Genomic DNA, 23355 nt, shown 5'->3' with positions numbered 1-23355 from the left:
TCATTGGTCTAGGTCCTATAAATGTGTGCATGAAGTTGAGTAACTGTTCTGATGCTCTTCTGAATAGTGAAGGACAGAGGCATGATTTAATTTTTCTTTTTTTTGACTCAGGTTTTGGGGATCTCGACATCAGAATAATATACCATACCTTTTAGCAGTCTTCCTTTCATCCATTTGACCTGAAATCTCATTGGAATATAGTGAATTTAAAATTTTTCAGAGAAAAGATGCATTTCCTCCTGAGAAAATTTGCAAAATCATCTTACCCCAATTTTTAGCCAGTTTTATGTGATACCCAATTTCAGCCTATTTTTGCTATTTATGCATTATCTTCTTCCTGCTTTGTTTCTTCCTAGGATGAGTTACTAAGTTATGGTTTCATATTTGTATGAATTGTGAAGAAATGATGCTGTACTCTACGACTGCAAAGTTACACTGGAAGGAAAGTGAAAGAAAGGCAGTGTGAGCTGCGGAGGAAAGCCTGCGGTGCAGTTTGGCTGGGTAGCTGACCTACTTTGTAGTTTTGAGCAGGTCTCCAGTGAAGAGTGAGAGCGAAATTATTAGAGTGTGGGATTTTACAAAATAATTAAATGGAAAGTTAATTAAATGAAAGCCAAAGTAGCATGTTGTAGTTCCCTTCGCATCTAAAGAAAGCCTGGACAGAAACTTTTTGCAGAAACTTTGACATAACCTTAAGAGCTATGTTGCCCTCTCCTTAATCCTCAGTCCTGCTGCTGCTGCAGGGAAAGCGTCTCCTGCCATCCCTCCTCCTCTGTGGCGTGTGTTACCAACATCCCCACAGCAGCCGTTGCCACAACCCAAATGCCATCAGCTCAACTGGAAAATACTGTTAACAGTGTGATTTGTCACTCGCCATACAGTGCTTTAAATAGGTGGAAGAGGTGTAGAGCAATGTACTCAGGCACTGATGCCTCTCAGCCTGCTGTTTTCGCTACAGCATCATGATGGATCTCTGATGCTAGCTGCAGCCACAAATCCTCTGCTACAGAGGCAGGCCTTAAATTGATTCTGAAGGGCACGAGATTGGATTGTGGTTGTTAGCAATAAAATGCCTGTGATTGTAATTTTGCAGGGAGAGTTATGTGGAGACTCTGCACCAATCGCTTAATATCCTGTAAGGAAGGTGGAATAGCATGAACTAACCTCAAGAAAAGTGTGCTGGAAAGATGTGGAATTGAAAAATCTGCAAAGGTCTTTGAATATTTTTGTTTTGATTAGGTGTATGGTAAAGACAGATGTATTTGTGAAAGTGTGGAATTGCGGTCCTGGCCTTGCTTTGAATTATCTCAGAAATTCCTGTTTGTGTTCCAGTAACATCACTGGGCTAGGCTTTACACCCCACGGAGCTTACAGGGTGCGGGGCAGCAGGGAACTGAAGAGAGAAAAAAGGCACAGACAGGGGAATGCCTTGTTGAAAGTCAGGCCAGAGATCAAGGGCAGAGATGAGAATAATACTCTGCCTTCCTGCTTCTTCTTTCAGTGCTCAATCCATTAGAATTTGCTGCCGATCAACACAGACTCTGTTCCTTTTTAAATTTTATATTTGACTCATTTTCTTGTAAATCTGATCTTATCTCCTTTCTACTTGTACGAGATGTTGGCAGCAGAAGTGCTGACTTGTAAAACTGTAGCTCCAGAGTCATTTACGTTCAAGGAATAGACTGTCTGTGTTAACCTCAAGCCATGTGTAAGCTAGTTGCTGTTGGTACTAACGTCTTGGTGCTTTGCATCCCGCAACTGGGTTCTGGCAGATGATGGGTTTGAGTTGGTAAGGTTCTCTTTACAAAACATTTCTGGAGTGATTTTCCTCAGGAAAAAAAACAAGAAGAAAGAAGAAGAAAAATATCACCCCTCTAGGGAAGGAAGTAATCTTTCCATGCATGGCAGGAGGGTTCAAGTACTCAGCATTTTTTTCTCTTATGAAGTCAGCCTTTGTGGAGGAGGATGAATCTTTGATCTTTAGCAATGCCTTTTAAATGTGGTTATGGCCAGAAAAGTGAATGTAGAGAGCTCAAAGTCAATATTCAGTGTAAACGCATTACAGGCACCTGGAAAGAGCTCTTACTGTAGCCCATGGATTATACCTGGGATGAAAACACTAGTTACTGTCACCTCACCAGCTCTTGTTTTCATGGCCTTTCTCAAAGAGCCCAAACTGGGGAATCTGGACCCTCTAGTGAGCCTGTTTCCACAGACACCCAAGCTGTGTGCCTGAAGAAAATTCTGGGAGAAATGGAGGAATACCCCTTGTTTTCAGTTTCTTCCTCCGGCAGAATTTCGGCTGATGTCGCTAAAGCCCAGCTCCTCACAGCTACTTTGGCATTTAACTTATATTCAAATTCATTGGTTTCAGTTGGTCTTAGTCACCCAAATAGTAGCTAGGAACCTAAACACTTCTCAAGACATGGGTCTAGATGATTTGTCTGTATATATTAAAAAAACCCTGCAAATTTGGCCTTCTACAGCTCTAAGGTTTTATTGTTAACAGTCACAGCACACTTTGTTTCAAGTAGGTTCAGCAGCCTTTCATTTGTAGCAGTCCACCAGCAGGCTGCCTTGAAAAGGCTGGGGCTGGGCTTAGCAGGGAATTGGGCTTGCCTGTTGCTGTGCTGTGAGCTGCCGTAGACGGGACTTGCCACATTTATGCCAGGAATGTGATTAAAAACTGGAAAAGCTGAAGCCAGCGTATTCCCAGAGGCCATATAATGTAACATATATGCCAGAGTAATACACACAAGACCCCTGTCTGAGACTCAGTCTGGCCAGCTCGAGGATGCAGCCCAGGAGGTGACAGCATGGGGGGAACTCGGGCGAGCTGGGTCTGTCTAGCTGGGTTATGTTAGCACCTTTAACGCCTTGCTGTGCTTTCCCAATTGCCCATCTCCAAACGCTCAGTAACTCTAGATTCCAATGGGACGGAAATTTTACCGTCCGGTATTTGATTTAACTGTTGATCTTTTTGTCAGCCAGAACTGAAGCCAAACATTTCCTGATCAGATTAGGCCCCTCAAAACTGAATCGAGCCGCGCAGAGTCTCTGATAGTAAATATAAAGAAGCTTCTAAACATTCACCATCTGGGTCTGTAGCCCCAAATCTTCGCAGGGCCAGCCCAGCCCTGTCCTCTTCCAAGAGCGTAAATTGGATTCCCGGTAGTTCTTTCCGCGCGGATGTTATCTGCACGGCCCCTGGACGCTGACCTGCGAGTTCAAGGCTACCTGTTGCTTGACGCCCCTTTGTTTTTCTCTCCAGCCGTAGATGTGCGCGTCGCTGAGAAGCTGGCTGCAGCGGGTCTTGGCAGCGTGCCACTCCGCTCSCCTTGCATGCAGTCAGCAATACTTGTTTGCTATTTGCATGCACAGCCCGATAGTGAGCAGGTGTTACAAGCCGCTATCTCTGCCTGATCTGCAGAAGCTCTGTGCGTCTTCGGTTCCCCCAGAGCCTTGACTCTGTAGTGTTTGTGGCTGTAACTCAGGGTTTTAGCTCAAACGATTCCTGGTTCAGTAACTGTTTGGGCCTGCCGTGCTGGCAGCCATCGCATTTGAATTTCTTTTCCTGTGTGGGACAGKATTTAAAAGACGGTAGAGTTTGCAGTCTGGATGCATTCAAGCAGCAAAATGCAGAGCTTCTCAGTGGACCTGCGGTCTGGGTGTAAGACTGCCATGATCCTCGTTACCTCTGGTCGCTGCTGTAGGCAGCGCCTAGGAGGCACTTTGTTTTTCAAGGAAGATATGTATCTGAGGAGGTGGACTTCTCCATCTGATATTCTGTGTATTGGAGAAAAAGYGTGTACCTGCTTTTTGTTGGCTCTATGCACGTAAAGATAGCTGTACTTGGATGCAGACCTAACAACTGATCCTAGTCCAGGTCTGCCCTTTAGCTTGCTGCTTTTTCCTTCTTCTTCTTTCCCTGCCTCAGAGCAATAGAGATCACCTTTGCCCTGAGATGCATAGCTAAGGGTGGCTCTGGAGAGTCACAAGTCACTCCTTCCAAGCACCCCAGGTATTTGGGTTTCGCCCACTACCTTGTGCCGTAATAAAGGGAACCCCACGCTTTTTGCACTGAGAGGAAGCAGAGGCTTAGGGAAGATGTGTCATTTCAGAACCCCCCTCTGACACATCCAGACTTTGGCAAATGTGAGAAGCAGCTAGTCACTATATCCTTATCTCTGGTAGAAACACATGCTCTTTATTTTAAGAGCTGTCGCCAGAAGATCTTGTGTTCTTATGCCTTCCTACACAAGCAAAGTTAATAGTCTGAACATATTCTCCAAACCTTTGGGGAGTTTCTGACCCAAGCCTGTGAGACGCGTGATGGCACCATAAGGAAACTCTTCCCAGGGATGTCTTCCGCTCCCAGGGGTACTGCACTTAAACCAGGGAGCGGGAGAATGCACTTTGGAAGGGTTACGCGTCCCCCGAGCTGAAGCAGCTGGAAAGGGTGTGCGCAGTCCAAGCGCCTCGCAGCGTTAGGCAGCGTGGGGTCAAAGCTCTCATTTCTGCTGTTTAAAGGCTGGAGCCTCCCAGCTGATCAATGTGAGAGGTTGCTCACAAAATGAATATAGCAAAGACTGTGACCTCAGCCCGACTTCTGCACACGTTTGAGGGATCCCCTGAAGTCAAGCTTAGTCTGGGCCACTTGAATTCTCGGCTGCTCAGGCTTGTTTGTTTGTTACGTGGCCTGAGATCGGAGATGAAAATGCTGACATTTGTAAATTCAGAGCATTGACTTGACTGTTATTTCTAAGAGGGTTAATTTCAAGCTGAGAGGGATTCTCATATTTGCCCAGTAGGCTATAACTATTGACATTTTTGTGATGATGTCATGAGCCTGATAATATCTGATTTTCACTTAGAAATGAGCAGCTGCTGGAATCCCCTGATTACATGAGAATCTAAGTTTTCAGAATTTCTTTTTTCCCTCCTGGCTTGTGCAAAAAGTTTGAAAACCTAACTCCTAAAACAACTACTTGGTGTGTGTGTGTGGAAAACTAATTTATTATTTTTAAGAGCTCATGATTTGGACTGTGCCTTGTGGATTTTGAGCACCGAGGATTTAGCAACACACCAGCTTTCAGAGCAAAAACAGTCTCTGTAGCTTCACTAGTGACCCACTGCTGTATACACACAGATGTTCCAGGTCTTTTGAACGCTCAGTCCACAGCGTAGGTCTATTACTGTCTTTGTTTTGGAGGCCTGGTCCATTAACTCACTTTAAAGTAGCGTGTGCTTTTAGTTCGGGTGGTTCCTCGTTCAGTTTCTGGCTTGCCAGCCATAATGGCAGCTGGGTTGCGTGTGGTTAGCTTGCTTCCATAAAGAACACGCAGACCCTGTCAGATGCACTTTGAATAAGGCAGGACTGTGCCAAAGCCTTTATGAGCCTGGCATGCTTCATTTAGAAAACCAAAGTGCATCAGCGCAAGGAAATTGATAGTCAAAACTTTTTGTCAACATTTTGAATTTCAACAGGAAAAAATGGGATAACAATTTCCTGTTTTTAAGCATTCCTAGAAATGCAAGGTTTGGTAGCTCACCAGTCCTATATTTCCCACAAAATAAACAAAAAGTGTAAAGTAATGCATATTTTACTCCACCACTAACACCCATAACTCTGACATGTACTGACTGCTGCTCTTTCACTGGTAACCTCAAAATATAAACATCACACAAAACCCTTTGAAAGATGTATAGAAATATGCACCTTCAAATGGCACTCCAGAAATGTTATATACTCCATATCTCTTTGGTTATTTTTGGACTAGCAAGTGCAGACAGGTGGGCATGTAACTATATAAATTCACAGATGAAGATACTTCTCAAGGACTGTTTATAGCAAGCAGTGAGAATAGTATGGCATCCAGCAGCCACCTTTACTGCTTTGCAGAAGTCAAATTAACCTTAACTCTTGCCCCACCCAGAGCAACACACAGCAGCCAGCAAAGGAACCCACGAGTTTTGCATACGGGTTAATGGACCCCAAAGAATCTGATTCAATCTGCGATCCTGACAGATGGCAATTTCAGACAGAGCTGGGCAGCTGTGGGGCCCTTGCAGGTGCTCACCAGCTCAAAGAGAGAACGAGAGTGGAGTTACTAGTTTAGTCATGACTCTGAGCGCTTGTTTTTTTTCTCCTCAGGAGGCTCTGTCGGTGGTGAGCGACGACCAGTCCCTCTTTGACTCCACGTACGGCGCTGCCACTCACCTCCCCAAGGCAGATATGACAGCCTCAGGGAACCCTGACTATGGCCAGCCGCACAAAATCAACCCTTTGCCACCTCAGCAAGAGTGGATTAATCAGCCAGTCCGGGTTAATGTTAAAAGGGAGTATGACCACATGAATGGATCAAGGTAAGGAACGACCATCTCTCCATCTGCTGAATCTCAAATAAAAGCAAAGTGTGGATCGTCCATTTGTGCTCTTGTCCTACATATCACCAAACCACCTCTTTGTGTAGTACCATATCCTGCTCCCCCTGGAGTCAAGGGCTCCTTTCTCACTGAGTTTTTCTAACGGCCGCAGGCTCTTGCAGCTCTGCAGCATGCATCCCTACCAGCGTCCATGAACGCTGTACAGACTGGGAAGCGAGACTGCCAGGACAGAGTTCACGCTGCAAATGCTGTGGTAAATTACCCATTTCATCACTGAGTTCAGCATCCCACAAATGTGCCATGGTTCAAGGGGCTCCTGAAGATGGAGTTGGCCATGCAGTAGTAGTCAGTACTTACACCATACCAGTGGGCAAAGTATCGCCTCACTGGAAAGCCGCTTGTGAGAAAGAGAATCGAGGAGCAGATCTGAGCAGTGATGTTAACCATCAAAGAGACGCTGGTTATGAGGCACCCTCTATGGCTTTTAGCCATAATGGCTTTTAGCCCTGGAAGCCAGAGGCCTGCCCACCATAATTTGTAGTTAGAGCTGGGGGAGATGGATGGTTTCCCTGCTCAGTGAGAATTTCAAAGACTTGAAAATATTTTCTTATCACAGTTCAAACTGTCTTTTTTTTAAGAACATTTCTATTTTGGACAAAATATTTACATATAAAAATTTCAAGTGATTTCAGTTTTAAATCATTACAATAATGAAAAATTACTTCATTTTTAAACAGTAGGATTTAGAGTTCATATTAATTTTTAATTTAATTTTAATTTCAAAGTCACAAACAGAACTTTAACATTTATAAAATGTTAATACAGGCAATCTGGACAATTGGAAACATAAAATAATAAAGGAGAGATGAATTGAAACAGAACCTTGCTAATGAATGGAACCTTTAAACAACTCCCCTTTCTTAAAACATTGCATTTAAATGTTCCTGAGCAATTGCAATTCCAGTCTGCAGTGGTTTACGTTTACGTTTTACGTTACCTCATGATGTTACCTTATGTTGTTCAGAACCGTAAAGTGACATGCTGGAATGGCTGATATATAGGAGAATCTTTTTCTTAGTATATGAAAGGTGAGATTTTCTTGCTTTCCTGATTATGAAAAAATATACAAATTTAACCTTTATATGGCCTGAAATTTCAAAATCCCTGAGAGCAAAATAACCCAACCCTTATTACTATTTGAATATCATTAGACTTAAGCTAAAGTTGTGATTTGGTCTGGAAGGCCTCACTCACGATTCCTGTTGGCCATGCTCAGCATCAAACTGCTTTGCACGCATAAACAGAAGGGAGGAGTTTTCAACTTAAGTTTTCAGAGACTAAACAATTATATAAATTGCTCATGCCGAATTTGGCTATGTCAAAGTCTTTATAAATAACAGGCATGGCTAAATGTGTTCAGCAGTAGGGTTTTCTTCCCTTTGTCCTGCATCTTTACGGGGGGTCCTTTGGGGGAGGTTTTTCTTCTTGTTAGTTTAGGACTTCCATAACAACCTATTTTCTTGGTTTCTGAGAATCTAGCAAAGTCTAGTTTGAAACAGAAAGCAGCCCCACACTTTTAGACTTCTCTAGAGAGAGGATGCTGTTAAAGATTTCAAACAGCAGCATGTCTTTTTCCTCGTAAGTATACAGTAGATGCAGATTTTACTGTAAGATAAAAGTCTTTGCGTCAGTTGGTCTTTGCTGGTGATGATTCACAGACTGAACTTGATCTTGCCCTGGTTGTACCTTGGTATCATTTCTGGACTCTGGAAGACCTATATGGATTTTTTTATAACTGTTTCCAATCTCTGAATCAGGGCTGAAACACAGGAAAATGTTAATATAAAATAGGTATTTCCTGAACAATGCCGTCCCTACAGAACACAGGCAATGGGAGGGATCTTGAAAGCACAAGCAGCTTGGGGTTTTCTGCTAGTCACAAGGACTGCCTTTGGCAAGCAAGGCTAGCCTTCTTAAGCTGTGCCTACAGTTTTCATGAGGGCAATACAGAGGGGGACCCTAATCTGACGAAAGAGGCTTCTGCATGGTGCTGCACGGGTCTGACCTCTTCATGGTGAGTGGTGTGGTGGACCAGTCATGAGAACTGAGGTGGCAGCATCACCCTCACATATGGTACAGGCAAAACGCTCCCACAGGCATGTGAGGAARCCCTTTATACCACTGCATCGGTCGATCAGACTTTAGGTAGTGCTTCCTCCCATTGCTCCACTTGTCTGTCCCGCTCTAGCAAGTGTTGGAGGGCCTAGTGAACAAGTAGTCCTGTCACATCTGCTGAGCTACCCATAGGCAGCACAGCACATGTTTGTGCTTTTCAGATGCTGTAAGCACATGCTCAGTATGGATTCTGCGTGTGTATGTACCTGTATGTCCAAAAGTCTATGTAACATCCTTTCGGTATATGTGTTATATGCACCTGGGAATCAGACATATGAGGCTGTCCTTCCGTTGTGATCTTTGTGCTACAATTTCCTCATCTGTTAAAAAAAAGAAAGGTGGGGGGGAAGATACTGTTTTGGCAATCTGATTCATTAGCAACTATAAAGTGCTCTGATATCCATACAGAAAGGCCCTCTAGAACTGTGTTTATTTTGGACAAAAAGGGAACCCTGCTCGATGGGCTCGCTTGAGCCTATGAGATTCTTAGACAGAAATGAAGTCTCCTCAGGCTCTCTAAAAAGGGGGTGAAAACTTCCCAACTTGTTAGAGAAAAGAAAAGATTGTTTTGGATGTCAGAACTGAAAAACTTCCAGCCTTGCCTTTTGATAACCTGTTAGCATAAGAGCTCCAATTCACCCAAGAAATGAGAACATTCATCTGATTTATCCATCCTCTCCTCCAATTCATGACTAAAACTTTGCTCTTTCCCCTCCTGTCCATCCCAGTTCGTTGTTACGGGCTGGGCCGCTCCCTTTGCTTGCTCCTCTGCCCATCAGCTGCCTGGCAGAACTGACACCATTCGAGTGGCAAACGCCAATCGCAATACAGATTAACTTGAACTGCAGACTGAATAACAAAACCTCTTCCCCCTCCCTCTCTCTCTCCCTCTCTTTCTCTCTCTTGTTTTTCAAGCACACCCTCTTACCGGGTTCCAGCTGCCTCATTAGAGAGGGCAGCCTTTATTCGGTGTTTCACCTGTACWTGAAGCACTAGCATTTTCTGCCTGTCGAGAGAATGGTTTATGTACTSTAGGGAATGATAAAGCTATAGGAAACCCGACAGTGGAGGGAGCTGGATGACGGTAAGGGACAGTGTCCAGCTTTTCTTCTTTTTCTTAGCAAGCAGAAGCAAGTCTGATTGCGGCGAGGTGTAGTGTGGTGAGTTGGCTTGGTCCCTAGGCGGGTGGGAGCCAGGGATCTTTGAACAGAGTGGTTCATGGCAAGAACCTCCCCAAGCCTGTTCTCCCTGGCTGTCCCTCTAACTGCTAATCAAGATTGCAGCACTGACCAGCTTTCTGTCCCACGTCACGTTTTCCTGGTTTACTCCCAAACTGGAAAGAATTTCCCAGATAGCAGCACACACCACTGTGTATATTGGATATTTGGGCAGTGACAGGGATCTATATTTTAGGTGAGACAATGGCACTTCTATATTACTGTGGGATTCAGAGGCAGACGCTTTGTGAAAGTTTCTAGTGAATATTATCAGGCCTGGATGCAGTATACAGGCTCAAAATCTGTCCTCGCCTTTACAGATGGCTGCTGGCGCAGCCAAAATCCCACTGCTACAGTTGTATTTTGCAGTGGTTAGTGTCCAAACATGAAGCAGTTAAAATCCRACATAGAAAACTTAACATTCTTGTGCTTCTTACACCACCATAAGCATTAGGAAAGGAAAATGATCCAGTATTTATAGCGCTGACCTGTTGCACAAAAAACAGAGGTCTAGCTTTTCCGTGGGTTTACTGAAAGATGTTGTGTATACCATTCATCTTTCTTTGCATCCATTCTGGGACTAAAAGTGTTGCTTGCAATCATTTTCTCTGCTGCTTTTGTGTCTTTTGTTTATTTAGTTTATAACCCATYAAGGGAAGAATCTGTCTTCTACAATGTGCTTGTACAGTTCCCAGCATACTAGGCCTGGATTTCAGCTGAGGGCTTTAGGTTCTGTTGTAATATAAAAACAATCATATATATGTATTTTAAAAAACAAATATCCTTTTTAAGTTTTAAATTTCAAAGAATAAAAGATGAGGATTATTTAGAAAAAAAAAGTAAAAAGTTAAGCTGAGTAAAAAGTTAACCCAATTTACAATCAGTTTTAATAAATAATAGATAGGTTTTTCCTTATATTTTCCACCAACCCCCAATGAAGAGAGTGAACCAAACAACAGACATTCCAAATCCTGACTGTATTTACTGATCTACTACAGATCTGCATTTGTACCTAAGGTCAGAGATAGATCTTTAAAAAGATGTCACAAAAATCTATATAATCTTCAAATATGAAGGAATATTGCAATGTGCTTGATGCGCGCATGGACGTGGATGAACTTAGCTGTGCAATTCCAACTGACGTTAAGAATTTTGTCTAGCTAAAATAATGAAGTCAATGCTTTGAAAATGCTTTGAAAACATTCTCTTGCTTCAGAATATTAAAATAATGTTAAGGTTCAGGGATCTCAAGACATTTTTATGCCATAATAATTTTCCCAAAATAAAACAAAGGGACAAGCCGTGATGTCTGCGAGAATAAAAATCCCCTTTAAATAGCATGTGAGCCCTCTAGTGGGATTCACTGCGCTCTGTTCTAGGCACCAGCCAGAGCAGCAGACTGTGCAAGCACCTAGCATTTGCGTGTTACCTGGGTGTGATAAACACGACTGCTTTAGCCCTTACTGAGCCTCTGGGCTTTCCTGCAATTTGAGTTTTATAAACCATATCTCTTCTCTCATCCTTTTTCTATCTCTCTCTTCTCTCTGCAGTCTTAATAACAGCGCAGGTTACCTTTTCAATGTGAATCAAAATTCAAATGTAAAGATTGAAGCTGAGATGATCAAATGGGGACCTGTGCAAATAAGTGAGATGCTTAAAAATGATGGGAAGAGAGCAGGAATAGAAGGATAGGAAGAAAAGGGTAGAAAGGAGAAGGAAATATCCTACTGACCACAGTTGAGTCAGGTTCCGAAATCACTGTAATCCCTTATTTTACTCTTTCGAATGAAAGCCAAAGGCAATTCCTAGACAGAGGCCCTGGGACAGTAATTGCTTTATTTCCAGGTATCTGGAGCACAGGACGAAGCTGTTCAGAGGATTTATTAGTCAATGCCAGGCTAGCTGCTTGTCCATTTTGGCCAGTCTCTAGCATAAACTTTCCCAAAACACCAAGCTCTTGGCATCCCCAGAGACTGCTACTGGAGCTGCTGGAACGAAGAGTCTTTGGACAGACAGTGGGAAYGAGTACTGCTTCATACTCCTTGGACTCTGCCACCGCCACAGTGAATAAACTTAAGAGACCTTGTGAAAGCAGCCTATATCCATTTACTTTAGTAGATCTACAGCATTTTCTGCCCAGAACCTGAGCAACTCCAGCGTGTACAGCCATTCAAAAGTCTAAAGTAGGGAGTCTCTATGAATAGTCAAGGAGTAATTTGGCATCTGAAATGCTTTCACACAAACCATTTCAAATAATGAGGAAAATTTTATATAAATCTAGGTCTGCTTGTGGGTAATGCATGAATGAAGAAGGGAGCTATATTCAATGAATACGCTGTTCATGGCATGCAGCTCCCCATTCCCATTTGATCCTGTAGTTGTTCCTCATACTGAATTCTTCTTTGTATTGCCCACAGCTCACCTATCTTCTGCTGGGATGCTGCTAAATTCCTTATCTTAGAACAGGCTGGGCTGGGGCAGTACAGAAATGGACCTCCAGGAGCTGCAAAACTGATTCAATCAAGTAGCGCTGTCTCCTTTCCCACTAAAAGGCCCCATTTGGATCTGGTAGGAAATTGTGCGTTATAGAGGACATGAAAGTAAGGATCTTCCCATTTGCTGTCATTAAACATTTCATGGTATTTTTCTTAAGAGAAGGACAGTTTGGTCTCCTGCCCAATTAATCATTGGTAATTCTACTCCCAGGAATGTTTCTCCTCCTACTATCAGATTTCCACTGGGTTTAGCTCTGGATCCAGCCRTCCTGAAAACTTTCTCAGGGGGAACGGAGGTCTCTATACAGTTACAATGGCACAACTCTGTCAGGTATCTGGAGTGCATTTAACATATCACATATGATTAATGGAATGGTCTCTCTTCCCACAGTGTGCTCCTGGGGCTAAATCAGTGGTTGGTTAGGACACCTCAGTCCCTTAAACTTTTTTTCATTTCTCAGCCTTGGATACTTGGTTGTCTGGTTTTGGCTGTTGAGATGTACAGAGYGAGACAGAGGACAGGCAGGGCCCTAGCTGCCAAGCCAAGGGAGATGACTGTGTCTGCAAAGTGAAAAATCATCACAAAACCGCTGTGGAGAAATCTTACAGTGTTGGTGTTATTTTTGTTACTTTGCTAGGTCGGTCATGTGAATATGCACGATACTTAGCAGAGAGAACTATGAAAACTAAGGACCCTGCAGTCTTTTCATGTGTGTCATTTCACTCCATTACGAAGTACTTATACTCCTAGGCAGATAAGCTCTTCAGAAGATATACTTATCTGAGGGTCTGAATATATTCCATTGTTTTGTATGAATATTATATACGTAACTGTGCTATCATAAATTTTGCATATCTCAACTAAGAGGGTAATAGTCCAAGGAAATTTAACTACYGAACAGGGTGATTAGAAGGAACCTATTAGAAGGACCCTGGGCAGCAGGTAGCAGTGCCAGCTGCTGGGACTGCTAGCAGGTGGGATGTGTCGACTGCAGAGAAGTCAAAGAAAATTGTATTGTTGATTCTGAAGGAGCAAGAACTTCAATCCGTCGTGACCTTGCTGTGTGGGGATGTATGTGTTTGGGCCTGCCCCATCAGCTGGGCTGCGCACACCATTTAAAGTCAAAACCCAGCCTTCTCCAGCCTCAGGCAGGGCATGCGAGAAGGCTGGTCACTCCTGGAGACAGTCAGGATTGACCAGAACAGAGACCAGCACCTTGAACACAGATGCTTTTGCTGTTTCACTGAGTCTTCTCAGGACAGCCTGCGCTTCAGGAAAGAATAAGATCCTTTGTGCTGTTTCAGGGCTTTTTCTCTGCCACTACAGGCAGCATTTAACACCTGACACAGAGAATTTCAACAGAAAGTTAGAAATGATCACATTCCCTATGAAAACCCCGGTGTCCCTGCAGTTGCTCAGACTCTCCTCTGACTGCCACGGGGACATTAAACCTTCAGCAGTTTGCTTCTCTGAAGGCGGATTTTGGTTCCCTGCCTGGAAAAACAGTAGGCGAAATAGTAAAACCTTAAATTCAAACATGTGTAAGTTATACATCTTATTTCCATTTTCAAGCAACATTCCCTCAGCAAGACATGAGGAAAAAATTACCATCTGCCTTAGAATATCTCGGTGGAGCATTTATCTCCCAGCCATGATAACTGAATTTCAGTAATTTTCCCTCCCCCCTGTTCAGATTAAGAAACAAATTTGTTTAGTGTCCAAACTTGGAAGTCTCGCCAACTGAACTCACAGGGTGGGATTTGGTGCACTGTCATAGCTCTTACCCTTCAGTGAATGGTTCCTCCCAAGCCACTTTGCTTCTGGCAGGGAAGAAGGATGGTTGTGTGATTAAAGCAGCGGACTGAACTGTACTGGATATAGGCTCCATGCTTGCTTTGCACAGAGAGTGACACTGCACATTAATACAGCCTTGTAAGGATGAAGGTAATAATCCTGCCCTTCTCTGGTAAATTCTTCAGGTTAGAGGTATGCTGGGTGCACGTAGCAGGCTGTGGACTGGTATTTTAAGTGACCTCTAGAGCTGAAAGCATGAGTTAYGGCAGCTGGAGAAAAACAAAATCTGTGTTCCCTATCTGTGGTTTGTAGGCTCATAATTCTACCAAAAGAGGACACAGAAAGACTATAGTACTTGCTTGCCAAGGGTCTGCATGAAGTCCAGGTCTTAGCACAGTGCCACCTCAGCTGCTAAAGGTCCCCTCCTCTTAACTCCATCACCTCAGAAGTCAAACTGGGGCCAAAGTCTTTTTTCACATGCAGTTTCTGTGGTCTGAAGTTCTTGACTCGTGCCTAAAGCACCTAAGATTTCTAGATGTCCTATGCAAGTAGTAGGTAAGCCTGGGACTATTTAGCCCTTGCGAACAGACAAGATCAGTTACATTCAGCCCTGTATAAACAAGACTCTTTAGATACTAGGCTAACACTGTATTATTCTTCTCTGACTACCCTGTCATTTTTGGCATGGATGTTTTGTGCCCTTGTTAATGAATTTGGGGCAGGGGGCAGTGCATCTTTATTTCTGATTTACACTGCAGAAATGCCTTAGGTTATGAGTTGAGAACTACCTTTGTGTCAGTTGATAGACAGACCCGAACATATTAAAAAGACAGCATGCAGAATTGTTTATGACCCAGTACAAGAGTGAAAGAGCCCGTCAAGGACTCCTAGGAGCATCAAGGCATCAAGCTGTATCTGAAGGACTGGAACTGAGCAATACCAGATGCAGGGAGGATGTAACCAATAGGCAGACCTAAAACCTAAGGGCTAGACACTTATATATACTTGCTTTTTATCTAGTTCATAAATTCTGGTATTTCAGATGTATTGCGATCTTACAGCTACTATTGATTTTGCCTGAAAGTCACTCTTCCTTGCACCCCCAACTCTCTTTCCTCCATTGATTTCATCGTCAGAGATCCCTTCCCTGAGACCTGTGGTTTCTAGAGCACCTTATGACATTCATGCGGCAGGCCAGGCATGGCCTCTCCCACGTATAAAGAAACTCCTCTGAACTTTCCACCTCCAGGATACTTACCCCTCCTCCGCTACCATTTCTGTAACCCAAATCTCTTTCTGCTACAGCAGGGGTAAAAGGTGCGTAATAGCCACAGTGATGACAAGTCATCTGTTTCCTTTCACATTTTAGGGAGTCCCCAGTAGACTGTAGTGTGAACAAATGCAGCAAACTCGTCGGAGCAGGAACAGAGTCCAACCCAATGAGCTACAGCACCTACATGGATGAGAAGAACGGGCCTCCCCCCAACATGACCACCAACGAGAGGAGAGTCATTGTCCCAGCAGGTACTGCCAACATCAAACTCTATGTGTCTTATTTCCTTGCACTGTCTTAAATATCCAGTTGAACAGATAAGGCTTGTTTATCTGCTCTCTAAGGAATTCTTTTTCTTTCAAACCATGTAAAAAGTAAGGAAAAAAATCAGAGTTTCTGGCTAGTGGGAATTTTCTGTATCCGAGTATATGTTTTGACCTTGAATCAGAACGAGAAGTGAATTATTGGCATTTTTTTCCTGGAATGAAGCATTGGTTTGGTGTGTTGAACCAAATGCAGCTCTAGTAGTGTGTTAGAGGACAATCCGCAGTGCTCCGTGGGACATGCACAAAGTGACAAAAGAGCGCAGTTTGTAAGCAAGAATAGGCATGAAGTGCACCCAGACTGTAACTCCCATGAGGCTCTGAAGGATCCAGATGCACCTTCATGTCATATTGATTCAAAATGAGCTATTTTGTTTTCTTTTTTTTTTTTAGTAGTAGAGAATCAGAAAAATTATATTTTGCAGAACCTGCATTTTCCTTCCAAAAATTATTACAAGGGAACATTCCTGTCCAGTTCTCTGTCTATATTTGATATTCATATCTGCAATCTGAAGTTGGCAGGATACATTACATGCATTTGGATAGTCAAGGATGAGAGTTGCCGTGGCAGGCAACCTGTGAAGTCTAAACCTGGAAAGAGAGGGTGTCTTTCCCTTGCAAAGTTTATAAACACCATGGATATAAGCAGTTTTAGCCCGGGAACTTTCCAGCAAGGGAAATATTATGAGTCAAGTCCTGGCGCAATTTCAGTACCAAAGCTTCCACTGATTTCCAGGGGTTCAGCTTTTCACCCAAAGTGCTGAGGGTTGCGGCTGATTCAAGCAGATGAACTGTTGGCAGAAAGAAATGTACTCGTGGAATTTAGCTCTGTTTTCTGATCGTGGCTTGACCACGAACAGATGACAATTCCCAAGCATTTGTTTGCCATTTAGGATGAAAAGGAAAAGTTTGAACTGAATGTAGTGAAGGGAAGCCAATAAAAGATTGACAGCGAATCTCAAAGTACCATTTAAGCCCTTGTTAGGATCTGCTTAGAGAGGCTGGCTAACCTAATCGGTGACAGGATCAGATATGTTTTCAGCAGCAGCCTTGCCTAGAAAGGTGTTAGGTGATACCAACTAGTCATAAAAAAGGATGCAAAAGATATTCAGAAAGGAGCATTTATCCTGATTTTCACCATACTATTTATGCATATTTAAAAAGACCAAGGGTGGGCTGAAGTTTAGCATTGGTGTTGAAATGGGAGAAATGATTTTTAATGCCCTTAGAGGAAGAGAAGGTTTAAAACCTCCTCTTTGAAGGAAAGTGAAAAAAGGACTTTTCTCCTCATGAGCACCCACAAATCAAAGCCTTGAGATATTTGTGAAATAACAGTGATTTACCAGACTCTGGAAGACAATAATGAACATCATCCCAGATGTCAGGCTGCAGGATATGAGGCCCAAATTATCCAAGAAAGGCATTTGGAAATTTTAATACAATCCAGAGTAAAGATTTATAGCACATTAGGGTGAAGATAGGCAAGAACAATGTCACATTAGGCTTGCAATAGTAATAATAATGAACTCTATGCAATGTTTTAAGAAGGCAGTTTTTCAGAGATCATTCAGCATCTTTTCCAGTGATAAATAGGCTGAACGGATATCTGAAATTCAAAAATCATTATTTAAAGGGAGACCACAAGTTCACTTTGCCCCCTAAATGCTGGGTTGTAGAAAACAAGGCAAATAACTCTTTCAGTTAAAAAAAAAAATCCTCCCTTGATACTTACATTATAAAATTTGCAGCCTTTTGCCAGTGCTTAGAAAGCAGAATTTAAATGGACTATTGCTGAATGTTAAAGGAAATTCATCTTTTCCAGAGCAGTCTTGCAAACGTATATGATTGTGAGTTCCATTTTTAAAATTCAGCTTTAACAAGCCAGGTTTATGAGAAAATCCAGTGGTGAAATGTCATTGTTATAATTAAAATTCCTTGCTCTTACTTTGTCATTTTACGCTGTTATTCTTGGGCTCAGCTGCCCCAGAATGCACCAGGTACAGCCACTTCCTGACCTTTTGTGTCAAGGGATCCCTGCAGCCCACGCACACATAGCTTACAGTCTTGGACCAAGGCATTATTTTATATCTTGTTTCTGTAAGCGTGATGCAGGCATTTCTTGTCCCTCCCAAAAGCACAAGTTACCAGCTGTGCAACAGCTACGTGTACCTGATCTATTTTCTCAAGTGCTTTGGGATCTGAAGTGTTTGAGCTTTATCTTAGAGGAATGTACCAGCTGTGATACACAGATCAGATCCAGACTTCTCCGAAGTTTAGGCTATGAGCTTGACTTCACTATCCTCTCCAAATGCAATGGAACAGGAATTTGCAGCTTAAATTTTCAAATGGGATACTTGGGGAGAAGGAGCACAGGAAACATCTGAGAATGCAGATATGCTCTGAAAAATGACTCTGTAAAAATGGTATCAATGGTGGCACAAATTCTTGCTAGGACTTTCTGATCTAGTGCTCTTTTCAAAACTCAAGGGTGATTTCTTTTTTTAACTACTGGTGCAGCAAGCCACCACCATGGGGTCTGAAACTCCAGCCGGGTTCAATCTCTCTCTTACGTCATCACCAGTAATAAAGATTCCACAGCTGGAACTCTGCTGACAGTTGATAATGATGCATGAGACAGTATAAAATCCACATTGCTCTCCAATAGCTCCGTTGGTTTTACAGGGCTAGCAGAGGTAGAATTGTGTTCTTGTCAGCAGGGTGAACAAATGTGACTCAGAGATACATGGCAAGCTGTTCTGTTTAAGCAATAATTTTTTCAGAGTCCCTTTGCCGACCATAAATACCGCCATCCTCAAACTTTAAAATGCCATCTGTTGGGACTTTGTAATGCGCTTGCRAAGGATGGTGTGACTTACACAGCACTGATGTAATTATGTAGCATTGCAGAACTGAAGCTGTGACAAACATACCCTTTTCAAAGGGATGAGTTAGCTTTTRGAAGCTTTTTCCAGAGAAAGAAAAGTCACAATCAAATGCTACTGAGATTGCTCCCAAGCAGTAGGTATAAGATTCAGGCAGGTGGGAGACAGTGAAGTGAACTTCCCCTGCCAGGAGGTCAGTGTGATCAGTTTATGCCTTGTGCCCTCTTATAACACACTTCTTGCTCATGTTGGCAAAATGCATTGGAATCAGTAGATTAAATGCATTTGGCTGTGGAAACAATGGTTAATGCTATGAYTGGACTACAGTGAGGGCTACAAGCTTGAAGCTTACGTACAGTGTTACCATCCTTTGTGCTCTTCTGCCAGATCCCACCCTATGGACGCAGGAACACGTACGCCAGTGGCTGGAATGGGCTATAAAGGAGTATGGATTAATGGAGATTGACACCTCCCTCTTCCAGAATATGGACGGCAAGGAACTCTGCAAAATGAACAAGGACGACTTCCTCCGAACAACCTCCCTCTACAATACAGACGTTCTGTTGTCTCACCTCAGTTACCTCAGGGAAAGTAAGTATTGCCCTGACTCAACGCAGCCCTAGTGTGACRTGCTGGTAGGAAAAGCTGCCATGAGGTTTGAACCTCTGGGGCTCTCCTTGGAGGAGAGACAGCAGTAGGGATAAGGGAAAAGGAACAGAGAAAGGCAATAAGAAGAGAAAACAAACAAAGAAGAAAGGAATAAAAAGTGTGTGTGAAAGTTAATTTTAACTTAGATGGAGTTAGTGGTGCTACAAGATATCAGGGAGGTGAAGAACTGAGCAGGATTCTTAAGAAGATTAGACAGTCTGACAGATAATAAAAACATCTGTGGCTGTATGATAAAAATACATAAATCTGCTGTGATGATTAAACCAAACATTAACTGATGGGTCACAGGCAAATTATTCCATGACTTTGCAGTTAGAGGGCTGTGCACTTTCCCTGAGGCTTCTGGTAATGACTGCTTCAGAACAGGACCCATGACTGGCCAGAGTTTAAGAGTTTCTATGTTCCTTGAGGCCCAGATTTGTTGGAAAGAGAAAAAAAATACATGAGTGATTCCCCAAGTGCAACTGCACTGAAGCAGACACAGTGCAAATAGCCTAGTACTCAAAGAACAACAAGTTATGTTGAATCTCTTTATTCCCACTCTCTCTGTTCCACACTAGAGTATACGATGAATATAATACTCCATTTTGCTTTACTAAGCCCCTAAGACGGAAGCTGTGAGCAGCTTTCTGAGCCACTTCTGGAAAAGGATACTGCAGCAGCCCAAAACAGGAACGATGACCTCATGGTTAGCACACACTCTTGAGGCTGAGAGTCTTAGATTTGGACCTTTCTAAGACTTCCTGGGCAACCATGAGCATGTTCATGGCTTCTGAGTCCAGAGTACTGGAGCTAAGTCCCACATGCTCCAAAATTTTTTTTAATCGCCTGCCCTTTATTTCATGCCTTCAGGGTTTGGAATAGCTAAGGTTTCAAGTGAAACCATTTTTATGGGAGTATAATTATTTGAGGACTGAAAAATCAGGGGAAGGTGCCATATAACAAAGTGGGGCTGAGAAAGAAAAATATTTTCTCCACTGGGAAATCAAATCATGAAATAAAAGCAGCTTAAGGTGCCTCCATCTGGCCAGTGCAATAAAGCAGCAAGACAGCGTTTATTTAGGGTGGGTTTTTCAAAATTATTCAGCACCAGTCTCTCCCTGCCTCTGTCAAAATCAGTGGGAGTTTTACAGATTACAATTGGAGAAGAGTTAGATCACAGATGGGTGCCTCTGTAAGCCCCACCTTTATTTTGTTAGGGAAGTGGAGCCAAGGAAATGATTCACAACAAATAACTGAATTGCAGGATTTGAATGGTTTTTGTCCCTTGTGAAYGCACAATAAAAAAATTTCCTATCCAAAATAATTGGCAAATTTCATCCTGTTTCATCAGCAAAGAGCTCTCAGTTCACAGAACTCTTCTGCATTATCACAGATACAAGTAGCTTTCTAACTACGGTTAGCATACAGAATTACACATTTTTGAGGGAAATTATTAAGGCAATTTTGTGAAGCAAGTGTTGCTTCTGACAAACAGGCTGCCTTCAGCTGGGCAAATCAGGCACTTTGTAACTGGAAATTTTTTTAAATTCACACAGGATAAATACTCAAGTGAGACAGTTTTGAATTGTCTTGTTGATAAGACTTGAAAATTCACACAAAAAGATGAAGAAGGAGTTATATGTTTTTTGAATCAATGAATGATGCTGAATTTGAAAAGGTTGATAGAAGAGTTAAATTCTTCTATTGCTTCAGCTCCAGACGGCATCTTCAGTGATAGTGTCAAGTGTTGGATTTCTCATCACTTGGGGTATTTAAAGAGAGTATTAGAGGAATTACATCCTTACTCTTACAGCATTAGCCTGAAGAATTGGATTCAATTGCTGCCTCTACCACCTGCTGCCTTTCATTTATTCAGGAGCAAATTTCTGATTGATCCTACCTGACTTTAAACACCTGAAGTTCTTAAACTAGAAGTCCAGTCACATTGATCTCCATCTATAGAAAAGAAGCAGGAAGGCACATTCAAATTCAGGACTGTAGGCCCCTAGCATAGGCATCCTGTTTAAATGCCTGAAATAAGGAGGGATGAACCTCAGCCTGAATTTCTCTGTGCCTCAGTTTTACATTCTGTAAAATGGAGCTAATAATACTGCCTTCTCAGTCCTTTTGTCTGTCTTGTCTGTTGAGATTGCAAATTCTGTGGAACAGGAATTGTGTCACGTGTCTCTCAGGACCCAGTATAATGGAGTCCTAATCACAGTTGCAACTTTATGCGCTATTGCAATGCATGCAGAATAATAATCATAAAAATATAATGTTCTGCTGGGAGAATGCCTACGATGATTTCCATGCTATGAAGCCAGTGCAAAACCTGAGCAACTTTGCTGGATTCAGAGAAGCTACTAATTCCAATTTTACATGGATGTATATGAAAGGAGAACTCAATCCCAGTCTATTCCCAGCTTTTATGATTATAAATTTCCCTCTGTTCAGCCCCTTGGGCTGTTCTAACATGTCAGGCGAGTGCTGTCCTTATTAAAGCAGGCTCCTGTCTGAGTGGAGGTCGGGCAGCCTTCTGAAGAGCATTCCTTTCCACGCAGCTGTTCCTAGCACTGCCTAATGACAGTCTGGTTTCTGGATTGCTGGTTAACTCCCTCATGGAGTAACGCCTTCAGAAGGAGTTTATTGTTTTTCCAGACTGATTTCCAGCGGATGTTTAGTGCCGAGCCTCTGAGCTCAGTGCCATGGAGAGATGGTCTTTTTTCTTGAATTTTCCCCTTTTGTAAGGCTGGTTGTTTCAGAGATATCCAGCTCCATTACAGTTTAGAGTGGAGAATAGGTGATGGCAACAAAACACAGGAGACCTTTTGGGAACTGGAGGTCCATAGGCTAAAGTACATCTGCCCAATCTCTTTCATGTAAGGTGTTTAACGTCTCAAGGTACTGAGCTGGGTTTGTGGCATCTAATGAATCCTAAACTTTGGTGTTTGTGAACCAAGAAGGAAACAAAGCTGATGTGAATTTTCTGAACCTGTTTGCTAGTCAGGCAAAAGAGCTCTGAAAATGAGCTTCCTCAGAAGGTTTTCAAAGTTTTACACTCCTGATCAGGGTGAATGCAGGCTGAAAACAGTCTATGTAGTATGTTATATTAGCTCATCTGAGTCCAGATTGAAAAAAATAAATAGGTAACATCTGCTAGACCTCAACAAAAGCTCAATTTCAGGTTTGGAGATAGAAAGCTCAGGTGAGTTATTTAATGTAGATGAGACTAAACCATCAGACAAAATTTAGGTGTAGCTCAGAATTGGGCAGTTGTTTCCCATTTTCATAATCTATCAAACTCGAGTCAGAAATTCAGAAGTCTCTGATATTTAGGAAATTTCAGACCTGCAGAACACAGTTCTGCAGCACACRCTATCCTTCTGAGGCTCCCAAAGAAATACACTATTCTTTTTCCCTAAGAGACCATCTTTCTTTAAGGGTTTCTTCCAGTTTCGTGCCTGGAATTGTGATGATTAAGTCAAACTTAAGCCATGCCTTGTCCTTTTCTGCTTCTCATTCATTTTTCTGTACCTTCAGACTCCAGACTGACTGACTGCTGTGCCGGTATCTTTTTCAAACACAGTCTGCCTGGTGAATCTTCTCCATTCAGTCAGTGGGCAGTGGGAAGGGAGATTTAGATGTTTTCATGCTATGTTTGGGATGAACATCAAAAGAAGCCTGAACTGTCACCTCCCATCCTTTTCCTCTGTAGTCACAGGGGGTCAGTTGTATGCGGTGTGTGCAAAAGAAAAGAGGATGAAGGGGAAAGAATAAGACCGTGGTTAAAGGTAGAAGCAGAAAACTGCTTTGTGGTTTTGACTCATATATTAATGCCAAACAAAACTTCAGTGCTAAAAGCACTGGAACCCTGATTCTACCGTGGGACGGGGGGGAAGTCCACACAGCCTCCATAAGGGCAGGATAAAAAACACTCCCAGGTTAAATAGGCTTCAAGATTGTGAAACCAAGATATTCCTGCATCTCAAAAGGATGCGCTGCCTGTGAGAGGGAAGGCTTCCTGGCGAAAGAACTCTCCTTGTCTGTTTTTCATTCTCTTTCCATCTCCCTTTTTAATTAATACAAAAGAAATATAAGAAGAAAGGAAAAGATGGGCGGAACCATAAGATAATGTGTTTGGTATTAATTATAGGAGA

General features: G+C 42.6%; 1 protein-coding gene across 4 annotated transcripts in view; it reads left to right on the top strand.

Annotated features, from left to right (window-relative positions):
- FLI1 (Fli-1 proto-oncogene, ETS transcription factor) overlaps window positions 1-23355 on the top strand; it is a 94913-nt gene that overhangs the window by 47453 nt on the left and 24105 nt on the right. For all 4 annotated transcript variants that reach the window (XM_026071734.1, XM_026071736.1, XM_026071735.1 and 1 more), the window contains 3 exons: window positions 6155-6366; window positions 15439-15593; window positions 18935-19138. In XM_026071734.1, the coding sequence (XP_025927519.1) occupies window positions 6155-6366; window positions 15439-15593; window positions 18935-19138 (571 nt within the window). The remainder of the gene's footprint in view (window positions 1-6154; window positions 6367-15438; window positions 15594-18934; window positions 19139-23355) is intronic.

The sequence above is a fragment of the Apteryx rowi genome, unplaced genomic scaffold (genome assembly GCF_003343035.1).
Source record: "Apteryx rowi isolate R43461 unplaced genomic scaffold, aptRow1 scaffold_33, whole genome shotgun sequence".
In the NCBI taxonomy this organism is placed as follows: domain Eukaryota; kingdom Metazoa; phylum Chordata; class Aves; order Apterygiformes; family Apterygidae; genus Apteryx; species Apteryx rowi.
Note: the sequence above shows the minus strand (reverse complement) of the source record. Positions and strands in the feature narration are given on the sequence as shown.